The 19,255-nt window shown below is 41.4% G+C and overlaps 1 protein-coding gene across 1 annotated transcript in view; it reads right to left on the reverse strand.

The window, feature by feature from the left end:
* Nucleotides 1-19,255, reverse strand: part of LOC104276217 (dedicator of cytokinesis protein 1-like) — a gene marked incomplete at its 5' end in the record, with an annotated part of 69,499 nt that overhangs the window by 6,353 nt on the left and 43,891 nt on the right. The window contains 3 exons of the mRNA XM_009872447.1: nt 437-564; nt 11,008-11,114; nt 13,336-13,406. Coding sequence (XP_009870749.1) covers nt 437-564; nt 11,008-11,114; nt 13,336-13,406 — 306 coding nt within the window. The remainder of the gene's footprint in view (nt 1-436; nt 565-11,007; nt 11,115-13,335; nt 13,407-19,255) is intronic.

A 19,255-nucleotide genomic window follows, 5' to 3' on the forward strand; every position in this document is an offset into this window, starting at 1 on the left:
AAATGAGTTTGCTGCATGAACAAAAAGCATACATTCATATATACATCATCAATACAAATGTGCTTTTCCCAAAATGCTCATGGAAAAGAACAAACACAAAACATTTTCCACCCGGCAGAGGCTCGACACCATGCAAGAGAAAGGCTGAACTCCTAAGAATGTCTATTTACTCACTAACCAGTGTCTGGGAAAGTGTTATTAGATAGCAGTGCTGTATTGGATGTGCTTCAGAAACAGTAAAAAACCACTCAGAAATGTCACACAACGCATCCTCATCACCAGCTACCTAAAAAAATCTAAAGGAAGTGGCTCAGGGGAAAAAAAAAAAAAAAGGAAGAAAATTAAATCCATGCCATCAGGAGTTACCTGCTTAATTCATTCCACTGAAACGCATTTCTTTTAAGTGCTAATCATCACAGAAGTGTACAATACTAACCACATCTTTCTTGTAAAGGACTTCCAGGATGTTACTCAGCAACTGGCAACAAGCCTCCAAGTCTTCTTGTCTTTCCAAGTGATACTTCAGCTGATCTGTCATCGTTGGCAGCAAGATTTCCCTGCAGTCTGCACACAAAACATAAGGTTACATACACAGCTTTAAATAGCTTCATGGCGCTGCCTGAAGAGCCAACCTGCTTCAGTTCTTACGGAAGGGTAAAAAAATCAGGAAAAAGATCACAACTTCCAGATTTCCAGTCACTTGCTTTTCAACCCAAAACAGAAAAACCTGAAAAAGTTACAAGCAAGTGGAAGTGAAGCCATTAGGTGAAGAACGCTTGAACAAACTCCACCCTCCCACTCATGCTGCCGCCAGCCCCAGCAGAGTCAAGTACTTGAGAGGTCTCACCAATGTTAATTGTCTCTGCTTAAAAATATCCATCAACTCACCCGGTGCCATCACGCAGCACCCTGTACCAGCTCAGCTTCAGGCGTGCTCGACTGGTTGAGCGTTGGGGCAAGGTTTTTTAACCTTCCTTTACCTTCCCTGGGCTGGTTACCCACGCAGCTCAGCCTGACCATACGAACACCATCCACGGAGACACACGATACCACTCAAATGGACACTCAGCTGCGTGATGTGGTATTTTATAGCTTAGAAAACACCACTGAAATGCTTTCAGATGCAGTTGCCTGTACAAGGCAAGTACAGGACTTGCATAGAGAGAGAGAGGAGATGAGGTGGACATGGAGCTAAATAATGGAGCCCAACATTCTGGCTCAAGTGAAGAACGTAAGGGAAACAAGGCAAAAATTGATATTTCTAAACCTACCAGCAGGTAGGACTGGCGCACTGATTTAATGAATCCAATTAACATATAACCTGCAAATTGTCCTGCACAGAGGAAGCTCAGGGACCTAAGGTTCACTCCTAACCCTGGACCGTGCTCTTTGTTCCTCTAGGAGAGACGGCACAGCCAGAGATACCTGCCCTTTGCACGGAGGCATCAGCTGCAACCAGTCACAGCGTGAGACTAGAAACCTGCAGAAGTAAGCAAAAGCAAAGTGAAAACCCCTTAGCCACCTCTGTTCCCAGTTCCTAAATAAATCCATGCCCAAAAGGAGGGGAGCTGGTTATTTTTGTTCACCAGAGTCTGACTTACTCAGGAAGAAATGATGATGATTAAATTACACATCAGAGTAGTACTAAAACATATTTTGGGGGTGAAGGAAAGGAAAGCAGGAAGGCACGTGGAAGAATCAAGAGCGTTCCGGTATTTTTCCACCTCCCCTAAATAACACTGTAGGATAGGAAGAGAAGAAAACCACGCGACTTTTCCAGCTCTTTTACCCTACAAGACGCCAGTTCTCCAGCCCCTTTCCTCCTTGATGTGCCCAACTATCTCACACGCATATGGAAGAAGGTGTGAGCTCTGCTTTGCCCAACAGAAGTACAATGTCTCCACATTAAAGGGGCTGGATTACCAAGCTGGCAGGTGGGAGTTCACACGTGTAAGACAAAGAGAAGGCAGCACAGCTCTGCGTTTACATGCACGTGAACTAAGTATCTTCTAAAATAACAGTTACTGTTCAGAAATGTGGTTGTTTTTTTTTCTTGGCACATGGACATAGTTCACAATATGGGCCACTCCGAAAAGTTGCTCTTGTGCTATAAAATCCACCTGGGCAATGATCTCCGAAAACAGGACTGAAGAATTCACTTTATCAAATGCTACACTTGCTGTTGGCCCATGAGATCTCTAATCACACAATACTTGGGAAAACACAGATGAAGCTCTTGACAGCTACACCAAAGATAAAAAAACATTGACTTTTTTTTTTAGTAGTATTCCCCAAATTGCTTGGATTTGATAGCCATATGGGTAATTCACAAGGGGGAGCTTCATGGCAGTCCTTAACGACTCCATCATTGCTTAGAGATTACTTTCACACAAAAGCTGAAGTCCCTGGAACATTCAGAAATGCTCACGAGCACTCGATTACATCTTTATTTAAAAGGATTTTTAATAGTTCAGGATCTGTAAGCCTCACCAGCTCGACATTAAGAGCGTGAATAACATGCAGACCACGGCAGGAGGCACAAGACTACAAAATGAAAACTGGAGATTAATCTCAATTAAGAGGGGATGACCCCATAGTGCAACATGAAAGCATTTACTCAGGGTTATACCTGACACTTTGCTGAGAAGCCAAGAGATCGATAGCTCAAAGCGATGCTTTCAACGCTAGGAAACCTCTTGTTGTAGAGTAGCTTTGCTACACAACAGCAGAAGCTCCTTCTGCAGCCAAGCCCTCCCTTATCGATGCACATGTAGTCCCTGTCCTTTTGCAGCTGATGTCACTGGCAACCAGCAGCAGCCAGGACAGGTAGGAGGTACCAAAGGAGCATGCGAGCACCGAGAGGCTGCAGCGAATACCATCAGCTCAAAGGACGACGAAGATCTGCATCACCAGAAAACGGTGACCCTGGCTTTGATTCACCAGAATTAAGTATCTTTTGCTGAAGAGACATCCGGAGACAGAACGTGTGCTTCCACCCTCAACCATTCCTGATGGTTCCCATCAGTATTTAGGAGATGACAGACCCCGTGTGCCCGAGGTGTTGGTGCCGCAGAAGGTACTGAGCGCCCAGTCGCACCGCGTGGCTCCCACACAGGTGCCAGCCTCAAAACCCCTCCACAGCAAAGCCTGAGGCTGGTTACAAGCGTGGGATGGACAAGGCAGTATCACTGGTGCTAAAGTATGCGCTTCAGGCACCAGAAAAAAAACCTGACAGCTCAGAGGCAAAGGATTGCCGAGGATGAAGAAATCAATACATGCTTATGGTGCTGTGATTTGGCTTGCAGTGGGGAAATTGATACGGGCATTAAAAACTCGATGGCGAGCTGAAAATTACTCTCACTGATGAGCTTCAACGATAAGGTCTGGGCTCAAGAGGACTTGCTTCTGCTATGAAAAAAAAGAAATAGGATGGATGAGACAAAGATGGACTCCACAGGACAAGTCTCTACCTAAAGTCTGCCAGAAGCCTCCAGCCCATGCTGTAAGGTCCAACCACAATGATTTCAACTTTTCTGCTTCAGGACTCCTAGGTCATCAGTGACCACAGCCTTCAGCCTCCTACAGAGCAGAAAAGGCTCCCAGGAGAAGCAGCTCCACAAACCCCTCCCTACGGCAAGATATACAGTCCAGAGGCTGGAATCCTGCTCTCACACACTGCACAACTGGGAAAAATAAAAGTCACTGACATGAAAAATAAACAAGAAAATCCATGTTGTAATGCAGAATAGAGAGGACTCCATCCCCACAAGATGCCAGGGTGAAAATTAGACAGCAGCAGCCGCATTCTGCCTTGTCAGCTCACACACAGAGGATGAGAAATAACAGTGTATAAGCACATCCAGCTTCTAGGGGCTCAACAGAAACACTCCCTGGTCCAACAGACTCACATCTGCACATGTTTGCTGGGAATGCACAAGTGGGCTCTCATTCAGAGAAAGCACTTTGAAGAGTTGGTTTCTTCACTGGAGAGTTTTTCTATTTAAGTGCTTCTTGGTCATTTAACCTCCAGCTTTATAGCTCAAAAAGGAGAAAAACACAGTGCATTTGTTGCAATTTTTGCCTCAAGAAATAATGATTAGACTCTGCAATGTAATCACAAGGGGAAATCCCCCCAGCCATGACTTCATCACATCCCCTCAGATTCATTTCCATTAGGCAGCAAAGAATTGGATTACAAAAGATCCAACTTTAATAACAGAGAAACACCTTTATCCTAAGTTTCCATGATTTGCTTACAACTATACTACAGTACATCTATACAGAAATTAAAAGCAAAAGCAAGTGGTGACCTCTGAGAAAAAAAAGTTAAGCAACACTGACTCTCACTAAAAGAGCTTATTTACCAGGATGCCCATTAAAAAATCTAAAGCTATTTATATAAAAGTAGAGTCCCCAAATGGCCCTAATAGGGTAGACAATGATACATATTTAAAGTTAAGTTTGCTGTCACACATTTCATAGAATCCTAGACTGGCCTAGGCTGGAAGGGACCTTAGAGATCACCTAGTCCAACCTCCCTGTTTTGGGCAGGGACGCCACCTCTCGACTAGACCAGGCAACACATGGGGACGGAGCGCATAACCTTAGCTAAGAAAAAAAAACGAAACAAGAAAACAAAAAACAGTGTCTCCCTGAATACTTAAAATTACCACTAATTTTCCATATAAATTTCAACCCAATGAATGGCCTGACCCAGCTCAGTCTTTTTGCCCCAGAGGTGCTTTATGATCACAGCCCTGTGCCTCTGCATTTGTCAAACCTCAGTACATGTCATTACCTTAGGTTTTGACCAACCTGGAAAGAAAAGAGCAACAAGAACAAAAAAATATAGTTAAAAAACCCCCACAAGTCAGTGGTGTAGCACGCTCTCTAATTGTAGGGCAGAACGTGAACCCTGACGTCCAGTTGCTAAGCACTCCAGCAAAGCCATGCGAATGTGCCTTTGTAAAGCCCGTGAGGTGAATCAATCTCGAACAACTTACAAAGGGCCCTAATCAGAGGTTTGAAAATGTTTCATGTCCCCGTTAAGCCCCACTAGTAGAGAACGGTCAAAGATCAATTTAATATCTGCAAGCCTGCAGAAGGCAAAAATTGCAGCTATGTCACTTTTGAGTTAGGTCGTTCCTAATCAATAGGGAAGGCGTTCAAGTTGAATTTCTGAGAAAGGAAAAACTAATTGATTTGTCACGCTAGTTCATTTGGAATTACACAACCTAGACTGAGAGCCCTTGGGTTGACTTGACAACGCTCCTCAGTCACCACCTCGCAGGCTCTCAATGCCTTCCTCAGCATCAGCGTGTGAACATCTGCTCTTTGGTTCGTAGCTACTGCAGGTTTTTAGAATGTAGGAGGATAAAATGAAAGTGTCAAGGTGTGCTGGGTACTTGATGAAAAGATTTAAATCTTCCCCAGGTTTTTAAAAACAAACCAACCAGCAAGATCATAAATAACCACCACCACACAAAAAAAATCCCAAAAAACAACACACACACCAGAGGACCGTGCAAACACCAACACTGTGAAGTTTATCTAAAGATTACTTTGCCCTCAAATCACCAGTGGAACTTTTATGCTGAAGAAAAAATACTGATAAAGAGTTTACTTTGAAGCAAGCCAAACGGAATAAATATTGTCAATGGGAAACATGAAAGCTATGCCCACAATCAAAAAAGCACTTCGTGACACTCAGCATCTGGCAGGTAATAAAATCATATTTGCACACTGGGCGATTTTCACGTACTTTTCCTTTCTCTGGCAGTTTTTACAATGCCTACTTGCAGGCAATCAGCAAAACTTAAAATACAAAAGCTAAAAGGCAGCCAAATCCAAAGATGAAACCCACCAGCACACACAAATACCTATTCATCTATCTATCCAAATATATGTATTTTGGAACAAATCTAGCACTATGGTTATGAGGAGATTAAGATTTTAAGCGTGCATCCTTGTCTATAAACTATCTCTAAAATACACCGGGTTGATCAGCTGTATCTTGATTACATAGAAGTAGAGAAGAGTGAAGTTAACCTTCACCAGCCTGTCTCTCTCAAGCAATTCCCAGCCCTGATTTATGGGCAACCTTGGTAAATCTATAGTCTATAGCATCACCCTCCTGCTCAAAAGCCAGCTCTGAAGACAGCTCATGAGTACGACGCACAATGATTACAGACAACAATAATTCGACATCTGTTCTCCACCGCGCGAGTCCAACCCACAGTGATTAATGTCACAGGGATGTGCAGTGAGAATAAAATATTAATCTTTATAAAAGGAAACTCAGGAGGCATTATCAACTGACGAGCCTCCAAGTAAAGACTTCACATGACACAGGAACTACGCCGGAGCTAAATACATGCAATAAATTTTTGTCAATTTAAAAACATTTCATTTGGAGGGACACTGACAAATGCATTTCTTAACTTTATGGTTCATCTAGTTAATGTGGCCAAAAAAAAAAAACCCTATGCTTAGTAACATCACTTCTGCTGCACAGCATGGAGACAAAGATTGTAATTTTAGTCATAATTAAACAATAAGAACTCTTGGAAATGCTGTACGCTGTCTACTAATGGACTACCAATTTCCTAATGGAAAAAACAGTAGATTTTGTAGCTACTTAAGATACAGCAGCTACACAGCTCACTTGGTAATTAGCTGGAAGTCATTTGTAAAACAAAGCAGCAGAGAAAACAAACAACTCTATGGGACAGAATAAATCAGATAAATCGCTATTTACACAAACCCCAAATCTTGAAGTTTGCAAGGATAAGACACTTCATTTAACTACTACGGTATAAGTACTTAAATGTTCAGAACTGAAAAGAGGCATCAGTTTAGCCTAAAACTGTTCCACGCTGATTTCTAACTTTGCACTTACATTTGGACATATTCTTACAGAAGACTTCTACAACACGGGGTTGTTGCAGGTGCTAATCTAAAGAAATGCTTCCCTTATGTGAGGGTTGGAGGTCGGGTTTTTCTGGAGGGGAGAGGGGCAGGGAAGGAAGAAGACGTGCAGGGTTGGTCTCGCTCAAAAGTTTGCTGCTTTACGCAGACAAAAAAAGATTTTGGGTGCACCGTAAAAGATCTACGTAAATTACTGTTACTTATTTAGACACGTATTAACTTCCATATAGTCATACATGGTTAATTTTATGTAATTATTATATCACATTTTTCTTATGTTTAAAGACACATACATAAAATATTACGTATGTCTGGCCTATGTAAGAACATGTTGAGAATAATGATGTCCTCACTGAGCGAGATGCAAATCTAAATGAGTACATTTAAGGCTCTATTCAAGTCTCAAAATCAAATAACTTGCTGAATCAGGACGTTAACCGCTGGCAATTTAAAATGCTTTACCTCATGCAAGAACCTGCATCCCGGTTCGCAAAAAATTAACAATGGGGTGTTCAGAGACCCTACGGAAGCGTCTGTCCAGCCCCCACACAAAGGGCTCCTGCCCAATACTTTTCTTCTCTCCAAAAAGCAGGGGGTGGGACACACGTCACGTTAGGGATTATTTTCCACGACAGGGAAAACCCAGATGCAACCCCACACTTTTCCACAAGAAAATTCACATTTATTTTGCCAAAGCCACGATAGGTTACGGATATCCCAGAGGATAAAAACCAGAGCATCTCAGATGTGCTGAACAGGCCTTGAACTCAATTATAATCCCCAAAAATGGGCAGAAACAGCTGTTTCTATGTCAGCAGGGAATCAACAGGAAAATCTTTTCTTCTTAGTGATATTTGAGTATTTGTGGTTTCAAGGACAGAAACGAGAAGCATGAAGATTTGATACAGATTTAGTCTACAGAGAGAGGTGATTTCTACTTGTTGCCTCCATAACTATCAGCAAGATTGGAAAAATATGCTCCTTGAAGTCACCCAGCTCTTGTTCTCCTGTCAAATATACATGTGCAACACACACCCTGCTTAACATGGCTTTGGCTGACCAGCTACGTACTGATTCTTCTTCATCCCTTTGGCACTAGGACTCAGTTATGAGCAACTTTTAGGACAAATGCACCAAACCCTAAGGAATGTGCAGGGTTTTCCTGCCAAGGTTGAAGAAAGCTTACTAAAAATACCTACAAGTTCTGCAAAGAAGAAAACTCACCTTGAACATCAGAAGGGAATGCGTAAATGGCACAGGACGGAACCAGGAAAGTGAACGAATTTTAAAATTGTGATTTGCATCCTTTCTGAAAGATATACAAACCACAGCACCATAGCACATTCTCTTCCAAGGTCCCAAACTCTTCAGATTTCATAAAGGCCACCCAACCATCCAGCACTCAACAGCCTTCTTCAAGCACAACACCTTAGCAATCTCTTTCCCACACTCACCCTTGCCGCCTCAAAAATCCTTCAAGCTTTGCAAATTCATTTATTATGAATTTTAATTCCTCTGGAGACGCAAATAAATCTTTCTCAGCCTCTCAAAGCACAGAATTAGAACATTTTTTTTCTCCAACAGAAACGCAGTGATGAAATGCTGTTTGATTTTCTGTACATTTTACAGCTTTCCATCAACTCCACAATTCTGTGCTGCATATTGCTTTTAGAAAAGAAAATCTCATTTCTGCAATATGATACAGGATTAGCTGGATACTTATATGAAACTATTGCCTATCAGTCAAAAATTATTGAATCAATGAGGAGGAGGAGAGGCAGTCGAACTCAGTTTTAGTAAAAATAACTTAAACCCAGAGAGCAAGGGGGAAAAAAAAAAAAAAGAAATTTAACAAAGGCTGCGGCTCAGGGTTTAATTTATTTTCAAGTGAAGTTTAGTGTTTATGAAAGGTTCTCAGCACAACTGGTTCCCTGGACACAAGCTTTATAGAGAATTACCAGTGGCAGGAGAAGCTTTTAAGATAATGCTTTGTTTATCGGCACACACACACAAAAAAAAAAGAAAAAACACAAACATATATGAGGTCACGTATAACTGGGCCATGCCTCACGCGGCAAAGCCGGGCAGCGTGAGCAGCATTCCTGAAAAATCTCCACTAAAGCATGTTAGACTGAAGATGTTCTTAGCAACAGGGTAACCCCCCTGGTTAGAAGCCTCCTGATAAGATCCAAAAGCCATTAAACAGGAACGTTCTGTCAGCAAAACGGGGCTGAGCTGAGATTCGTGAGCCTGATATTAACACGGATTCAGTTAAATTTCTCAGGAGCTCATTAATGGTGGGCGCTAGATTGGCTGCTACCCAAATGGTTGAGTCTGAGACTGGTTTAAAACACAAACCACCTCTGAAAAGGAAATTAGTCAAATAAGGGAAGTCAAGGATTAATAAATTCACAATATGCTCCCACAGCCTTCCTTAGGAGCGCTTTTTATAGTCACAATTTATTGTTTTATCTGAGTTACCTTAATTTCCTCCTATTCAAGATAGCCAAGTGTAATACTTTATATTACTGACTTCTGTCCCAAAGATTTTGCAACCAAAAAGCAGCCAGAAGGAAAAATTACTACACAATGAGCTGCAAATAAATGAAGAGTTAACACTCATGTTTAAAACAAGCCCCAACACCAGCAGGTCCACCTACATTCCTCCTTTTCATTCCTGCAAAACACTTGTGTTTAAAACAAGCCCCAACACCAGCAGCTCCACCTACATTCCTCCTTTTCATTCCTGCAAACCCCGCAATTAAGAAATAAAATCATTTGATGTGGCTCATAAAGGGCTGGATAATTTCAAAAGAAGATCTCAAAAGCTAAGATCAAGCTGAACCACACGTAGACTTGCTTGTGCAGTACATGGTGACATGGCTGGGGGACTCTGCTTTTCAGATTCTTTCTTACTTCATCACCATCCATAACCGCAGGAAGAAAATTTACAGCCTGCGCTACGCCTTGTTACTCAGGATGAACTGTAACTGTACTGAAGGCTTCCTTAGGAAAAACCCTTTCTTCAAGTAAAGGGTTCAGAGTCTCCAGAATCTCTATCTTACAGCATTAATCCTCATTAGACTTTTTGTGTGGTTGGTTTTGCACAAAGTTTAAGCTTTAAACCTCCCAGCGGTGCCACTGACCTGCACCAAGCACAAGCACACACGGTTCTGTGAAATTAAGGAGCACAACAGACTGCGGCAGAGATTGTGGTGGCCTTCTACTTGTCTGCTAACTGAAAAAAAAAAAATAATTAAAAGTTCCTAGATCCAGCATAACTGTGGTTAGACATTACTTGATCTGGTATAAGCCCTGCCAGTACAAAGTCGATCCACCATCATCATTTTTAAAATTGAAACCAGAAAAGTTTTATCAGCACTTTGCATCACGTGGTCCCTGAACTTCTGATCTGACAGAAGAATCCTTTCAAATTTCCTTTATCATTGAACCATTGCCTTTTTGCTCCCTCATTAACTTCTTCTGACAGCACATAAACACTTAGCTTAGGTTAGTTTAACCTGCAGTCATCTAGAGTAACAATAAAATGTTTAAACTCAAACGAAAAAATCTGTAAGGCAAGTGCGGGAACTTACCTCTCCCTGGCGCACTAGCGTAAAAGGAGAAAACAAGAAAGCAAGGATGACCAGCACACTCGTAAAAGGTTTATACGTTGTTTTACTTCAGCTAGGGGACAGATTAAAGGGAGAGAATGATGCTTTGGAAAGAAAGCACAACAAAAACTTCCTTTTTTTCCACAGAACTTCACTAACCACAAAAGCTGAATTCATTGGTTTTGATAAAATATAACATAGTTCAAGTTACAGCACATGCCAATAACACCAGGAACTTAGTGCTCTTTTTAATTAAAGATCTGTTTTCCCTTCTTTATGATCTAGAACCTGCAGCAAGTGACAATTAGTATTTTCTTGCTTATTGGAAACTGCCTTTTTCTGAAGGCACAGCCTGCATCGGTTACAACCTCCGCGGCGCTGGGCAGGAAGGACAGACCTCACGGTAGCAGAGATGTGGAGACAACAAATACCGTGACAACTTAAGGGTTGCAAAAGTCTTGCTCACCGTGCTGCGTGAAGAGGTCACTGTGAACTATTTCTATCAAGCAGTACAGCTTCTGGATTGTGAGTCGGCTCACGGGAACATTCAGGATGAATTCGGTGAAGAGCTTGCTACGCACAAAAGGACAAGTCAAAAGATATTAATCCCACTCCAAAATACAGTAAAAACATCCAATAGCACACAACAAGACAAAAAACTGCACACCTTTGGAAGAAGTATCCTCATTTTTTTCCAGATATAAGAGATAGAGAGGAATTTCAGAGAAATCTGGGTTGACTTGAATCATAGAATTGAATCATGGAATGGCCTAGGTTGGAAGGGACCTTAGGGATCATCTCATCCAACCCCCTGCCATGGGCAAAGACGCCGCTCAACCAGCCCAGGTTGCTCAAGGCCTCATCCAACCTGGCCTTGAACATCTCCAGGGAAAGGGCAGACACAGCTTCTCTAGATAATTTATTCCAGAGTCTTGCCACCCTTGCACTGAAGAATTTTTTCCAATCCGAATCTGTTCTCCTTCAACTTAAATCCATTTCCCCTTGTCCTGTCGCTGGACACTCTTGTACAAAGTCCCTCCCCAGCCTCCCTGTAGGTCCCTTCAGGCACTGCAGGCAGGGATAAGGTCCCCCCGGAGTCTTCTCTTCTCCAGATGAACAACCCCTGCTCCCTCAGCCTGTCCTCGCAGCAGAGCTGCTCCAGCCCCTGGCTCAGCTTTGGGGCCTCCTCTGGACTCGTCCCAACAGCTCCACGTCCCTCTCACGGTGGGGACACCAGCACTGGACGCAGTGTTCGAGGTGAAGTGTCAGCAGAGCAGAGCAAAGGGGGAGAATCTCCTCTCCTGCCCTGCTGGCCACTGGATGCAGCCCAGGACAGGGTTGGCTTCTGGGCTGCAGGAGCTCCCGGCCGGCTCATGCTGAGCTTCTCGTCTACCAACACCCCCAAGTCCTTCTCTTCAGGGCTGCTCTCAACCCACTCTGTGCCCAGTTTGTATTTGTGCCTGGGATTAATACATCTGTTTAGTTTTTTTGTGTCTTTTCTTTTGCCCTCTCCCTTTTGTCTCAGTTTTCTACTCTTTTCCCACGTTTCATTTAAGGTTTTAGACTTCAAATTTCCATTGCCCGTGCTACTGCCGCTTTACGTCAATCACTGCACGCCATTAATGGAATAATACATGGCCATATAAGCCAAAAACCAAAAAAGCGATAAGACATGCTACAAGCTTTCATCACCAACCAACCAAACACACAGATATTTTGGGCTGGTAAGGTGACATCACAACTATCACCTGAGCTCCCACAAAATACAGATATTTTTAAGACTTCTCAATAATTTTGCATCATTTCCTAAAATCTTGCTGGTTTTTTTTTTGTTTTTCCTACTAAGCCTTCACTTCTATGTATTATTCAATCTCAATTTAAATACTCTAAGTGACAGAAAAAAAATGTAGTGTTTGGAGTAAAGCAGGCCAAATCCTGGTATTTTTCATTTGGTAGATTTTCCCAGGACTTTTGGTATCACATACGAAAATTACGACTTAGTCCAGCCAAAGGATGCATAAGTGTGTATGTAAAAAAGTCTATGGTAGGGGGAAGCAGAAGTGAAATGCCAGGTTCCTCAGGCCATTGGAATATCAGATCAAGATTACATTTATCTATTATTCTATTTCCACTTTATCTTTCTTTTGCTTATTTTGATACACCAGAACATAAAAACAAACACTATATAGAAGAGTTTGTACAATCAACTTAAAGAGTGGGTTTTTTTCCAATTTAAACCCCTTATAACAGCACCGTGAATGAGAAACCATTTTTTTTTCTCTTTAAGTTACAAGTTCTCCTGAAATACTAGTTTTGAATTGATTTCTCTATTTTTTTTGGTTCTAAAATATCTTTCTATTATCTTTTGATTTGCTAACAACATTCTTGTGTTTACGAGCTACTCAAATGTTGATCCAGCAATAGGGTTCACCGAACAAAACCAGAGTTATCATCCACATCAAATTCATACTTGAAAGAGGGAAGAATCAAGAATACAGCTTAAGAGCTTTGATGTCAGTCTCCGGATTGATAATTCTTGCTATCTCATTACATGAGAGTACTCAACCAGACTGCAAAGTTTGGCCAGACCTTTGTCAAACCTTGATGCCACATGTGTTACTTTAAAAACAAGCTGAGTAGCCTTAAAAATATTTGCAAGGGGGGGAAAAAAAGTAATAAAACATCTCAGGTGATCCTATTTCATTGCCTCTGTATATACTTTACATATGTGTGCATATATATATGTAAAATAATGATTTAGACAAAGTTTGCACTATGTATTTCACTCACTCACCTCAGTTCTTTTGGATCAAATACTAATTTCACATCGTTGACAATAGCTGGCAAGTATTTAAGTGCTGCCCCCTAAAAAAAAATAAAAACAGCAAATAAGCAAGAGTGAAATTCATGTGTCTTTAAAGGTGATGCAAAGACTGCAGGAAGAGAATCACACAGGAGCAGGCTGCTGCGCCTCCAGCCGAAGCCCTGTGCCTCGCTTCTAAATACTATTCTGAGGGTAGATTACCTCAACTGAAGCATAATGAAAACAAAAACTTTTACATCTAACGGATTTAAAAGCAGAAAGAGGCATGAAAGATTAGCAAGCTGAAAAAGCAACAACTAAAGCAAAATTAGAGACCTATAAGCCCCTTCTCCTATAAGACCTATAAGAGAGACCTATAAGCACCTTCTCCTCATCCTCCTACAGAGGATCAGCCACTCTGTAGCCGTTTGGGCTTAATTTTCCCTCCACTACTTAAAAATGCAACAGAAATGCACAACTGCCGTTCTTCCCTGCCGTAAAACCTTGACAGCCACTACTGAAACCCCAGTTCTGATTGCCCTTGAACTTGCAGTTGTCACTCCATTGCACACCACACAACGAAGGGATTAATACACAAATAGACATGCAACATTTTAACTATTTGTAGTGATTTTAACTAGTTTTGACCTTCCATCTCTTTTTAACAATTAGTAGTTCGTTTTTTATTTCTAAAGCATTCTCTTACAGGCATCAACAGTAAAAATCTATCAATTAAAAGTTTGATACAATTATGCCAGCCTACTCTCTGGGTTAGAGAATAGTGAACGGACCCCTAGTGATGCCACATCAAAAAAAAATCATTTCATCTACACAAACAGTAATTTCAATCAGATAAAGTTGGGGTGGGTTTTTTCCTCCATTTGCAAATGGATCTACATGCCCTACTTCAAATAACAGAAGAGAAAAAATTCTACCTAAGAAACTGCAAAGCAGTTTTAACATTATTTCATACACACGTGCTGCTTTAACTGAGGTTCCCCAAGTTCTTGCAACCACTGACCATCAAACCAGGAAAAAAAAAAAATCAAATATACTAATACAAATATAAACCACAACGGCCTGACTTATTTTGCCTACTTTTGCATTTCATTGGCAATATCAAATGCTTTGATATTTTTGCCTCAAAAGACGGAACGATTCATTCCCCACACAAGGCATTTCCATTTCTGGCTGGGGCTCTGGTGCTCAGCAGTTGGTTTCCATCATCGAGAGCACCATGTGCTCCCCGTCCTTCGAACCAGAAGGAAGATGAGTCCTTTTCTTTTTTAACCAATTCTTTTCTAGTGCAAAGACCACAAACTGACAAGTGATCACGCCATAGAGCTCTACGGTCAGGGCAACTCAAGAGATTGAAAAATTCTGTTTCCGTGGGAGTTGTTAACAATAAGAAGAGCCACAGAGACCTGGACTCGCGCAGTATTGTACATACAAAACCGCTTGTCCCTTTTCAAACAACTACAGTTTTCTGCCACGACCTTGGTAATTTTAAACCAAGTTCCCCCGTTCTCGAAATGCTCAAGGTCAATTGTTTGATTACAGGCACACGGATAATGCCAAGCAGCCGGCGCGGGACGTGTGCCCAGCGCTTGGCGACCACTTTTAAACGAGCCAACACCAACCGTGTCGACAGGTGAGATGCAAATTTCAGACTTTTCGTCGCAGGCCACTTAAACTGTCGAGCCTGATCATCAACCATTTCCACGTATGCTTAAAGGACTGCTTACACGCTCAGAAATCAAGCTCGTAACTGTAATTATGCAAATAGTCCCATTATGTGCACGCTTATGTGTTTTGACGGATGAGGGCTCTAATGACCAGTTATAAACCGCAGCCATCGCTGTGTTTTTATTTGCTTATCATTCAACTGCATGTAGCAATAAATGTTTAGTAACACGTACTAAAAGGGAGCTTGCATTTTACATCGGGAATTAAAATTTCACACTGGGCTGGCACAATCATTAAAATTAACACTTTAACAGCTTTAACAAAGTACTGTCAGGTAAAAACATCTCTTTAAGGCCTGTAGTTACAACAATCATCAGCAACTTGGGCGCTGCTTTATGGACAGACCAATTAAAGTTTATTAGCTGAAAATTTACAGAAAATCCTGGAAGTGTATTTCCCAGCTTCCAATCTCAGCCGACGCGATGGTGTGACAGACAGCCCGATCAGACAAGCAGGCTCTGCAGCCCCGTGATTAAACCTGTATCAATGTAATCCAAAGATCTACTAAAATAACTTTTTGTTGATATCAACTCTTGTAAAAGAGCAGCTCTCGCTGTAGATTTTACTCCGTTAGGAACTGCAGTCGAAAGTAGATCTTTTGTTAGCAGAAGCACAACTGCAATGCTGGTTATTCCCAGGATACTGGAATACATAAGTGAGGAATATTAAATTCAGCAGATAAAAAACCCATTCTCCTCTTTTCACATAACGTCAGGAAAACAACAAATAAGCAATCTGTTTGTTCTGGTTTCTTCCACTGCAATAAATTAAATTAGGCTACTTCCCACTCACCATCAGCACTGGACAAAGGTTTAAATTCCTCATTTCTGTAAGAAGTACCTGGCAAACTACATCAAAACCTTAATTTCACAGTGACACGGACATGTCTCAGACACCTGAAAATTCAAAACAGCATTACAGAAAACACATAACAATGAACCTTAATTCTCTGATTTTTAATCAAACAGGTTTGTTGCAAGAATTGTCACGTGATCACGAGATAGACATACAAAGCTGGAAGTATCAGTGCCAAACACTTAGTCAATAATGACGCATAGTTTCAAGGTGGGCTGCAAGAAAAAGTTTTACTGCGCAGAGGAGCTTCTCTCTGTGGAAAACAGGTGATGAATAACTACCACTCTTATCAAGTTTCAAAATCATTCGTTTTAAGTTCCACAAAGCCCACAAATAAACCAGCAAAAGGGAAGAACAAAAAGGAGAGAAAGCAGAAACAAGTCAGTGCATCGTATGAATAATGGATATATTCTCCCAGCTACTGAGTTCAACTTCTGTATAGTGTTATATTGGCTGTCAGGGTATTATCGGGATTTTTTGCTGGGTTTTTTTTTTTTCTTTTCCTGGGATGTGATTCACACGCAAGTGACGTCAACGAGCGCACGTCAGCCAGCGAGCTAGCTCGAAGTAACTTTCAGTGTCACGTCTCATCCCTTACTTCTCCCTTTCCCCTTCATGAATATCCCATCTCCGCACAAAAGGAATAACACCACAGCCAAAGCCTGGACATACAAAAAAACCCATTAATTGACTCTTATCACACGAACCAGCTGCCAATAGAGCCTATTGAACTGCTGAGTCGATGAGTGAAGCACTTCAAGGATGCCCTTCTAAACTATTTTAAAAAAAGGCAATTAAGCATGCCAAGAAATACAATTCGCTAAGTGAAAATAATAAGGGCCAGAAAAGTCAAAGCTGCGCCTTAAACAGAATAAATTAAGCAGTAATTGATGGCCACAGTTCTCTGCACAGCCAATACAGAGGACAAAATTCCTAGGTTTTAAATTGTTCCATAGAATAATTACAATTTATTCCTGCAATCATCACAACCCCCCCTCTACCTAGAGCAGTCATCCTTTATGATAAATTCATTGGCGTGCTTATAATGCCTGAACAGCTAAATTGATTGCCCTAAACTTCTTCAGACCTGGTGGCTAAATAACACAGGGTTTTTCTTTTCAGGCTGAAGAAACAAATTCAGTGATTTCCCATATCAAAAGATTAGTTGGGGGGTGGTGTAGAAATAAACTTCAGACATGGTAAAAAGGTCAGAATAACTGAGACCAATTTCTAATTTCTTAATTCTCTTAATTTCTTAATTATCTTAATTTTTAATGGTCCTTCTGAACATCAGGAGAGGCTAGAGTGCAGTGCCCGTGCTGCCACGGCTTTTTGCCAGATGGGTTTTGACAAGAATAGGTAAGGAAAGGGATCTACCAAGAGAAAAACTAATACATTCCTCAAACCTAAAGATTCAGGGAATTTCTGTGACTAAAAAAAAAATTATCATGACTCAGCAATTTAGAGAACAGCCAGCAGAACAGTCACTTGATTCTGAAAGGAATTTTTTTTCATTTATTAGGGGAGGATAAAAAAAATAAAAATAAATCAAACCTCAAACCTCCAAAAACCTGTTAGAGCACTTAGATACGTGCATATATAAATGATGCTAAATGAAGGTAAGCTTCATTTATTTTTTTGGCACAACAGAAAGAATCCCAAAAATCCCAACCACTCCAATTACCTGGAGGAGCTGCCTTACAGAATAGCTCCCAAATTTTTTATTTCCTCGTGCAGATGGGCACATTTCAGCAGCCCTCCCAGAACAGAGACAGGAGGATTGGGACATGCCTTTTCTTCAGGTCATTAGGCAAACGTTAGCATCTCAGCTTGAAGTTTTGGGACTCTTACCATGGCCCAAGCCATCCAATTCTCTCCTCACAGTCTCCTCTGGGACACGGTGTCAGCTTGTTCTCTGACCCCAGGCACCTCCAAGCCCTCCTTAGTTTGAAGTTGAGGAAAGACAGAAGACAGACTAAGTATTTCTCCATAGTCTGCTTCTGCAAGCCTTTGAGTTTGCTGGAGATGGCTTCACTCCTGAAAAGCAGCGTTACCCTACGCGTTCCAAAGCCAGCCAGCCCACCTGCTGAAAGCCACCCAGGATGACAGTTTTGCTGACAATCCAACCTAACAGCAAGCCACAAAGAACATATCTGTGCTCAGAAACACGTCTAAGAAGCGTTACAAGATGAATACAACCCGAGCCCGTTTCACAAACCATGTGGAGCCATATCCTACATATGTTGTGCCCCCGAGCCGCGCTGCAGCCTGCATGCTCAGCAAGCCCTGGTTGTGAAGTGTCTCCAGTACTGTCACAGCTGGTAGGCGTTAGGACATCTGAAGGCTTGTGGAATGAAAAGAAATTACACTCTTGAACACCAAAAATTAATTTTACCCCACTCGAGCTAACATCCTGAGGTATTAACACAGAGCTACGCTAAAAGGGGACCAAAAATACGGCGCTAATATTGCACCATAGCGTCCTCCTACCACTTGGTAGAAAACAAACTCTCTGCACAAATGTTTCTTGGTCATACGAAAGCACACTGAAATAAGATAGGGCAGGCTTGCGAAGTAGCTTAAAGCCACTTCTGCTATCATTTTGGATAACAGATGTCAGCAATGAGAGTTTTACTAATTTACTCTTGTTTATTAGACAGCTGAGAACACTGAGCAATCTCCTCATTAATACAAACCAGAAGTCACGACTGCAATAACAACAATGGGGACTGGTAAAGCGCAGCACCAAGTACAGCAAAGTGGTCTTGCAACAGTAGAAAATTCTAACTTTTATCCCGTTCTTGGGTTTACACTGACAAGGAATGTCAAAAACTCCTAACAAAAGCTTCACTGCAGTAGTCATTTAAGAAAAATGCAATACAAAATTGACTTCGTCATTAGGTTGAACAAATCACATTTGCAAATTATTAAACAAATTGGATTCTGAATAGCATTCTATTGGTTTTGTCTAGTATTTAAGTTCATGTCTTTGTATTCCATAAAAGCAAAACTACTTTAATTTACAAATGTCACTTTCTGAAGTCATTCATTTCAAACAGCGTGCCTAGTCTCAAAATTACGCATAAAATCTCTTTGCAAAATACAGGATATTCTTAAGAATTCTTTTGTCTGACGAAGCAATAAATTTGTTTTACCTCACTCAATTTGTACATGATTTTAATGTTAATTTTCATCTTTTGTGCTATTCAGTACAAAGCACCTACCTTCCACACAAACGTTCGCTGGGTGCTCTTCTATTAACCTCATCAACTCAGCCAAATTAAGCCCAGTCAGCAGCTGGACGAAACAA

Source organism: Apaloderma vittatum, unplaced genomic scaffold, assembly GCF_000703405.1.
Source record: "Apaloderma vittatum isolate BGI_N311 unplaced genomic scaffold, ASM70340v1 scaffold2287, whole genome shotgun sequence".
Classification (NCBI taxonomy): Eukaryota; Metazoa; Chordata; class Aves; order Trogoniformes; family Trogonidae; genus Apaloderma; species Apaloderma vittatum.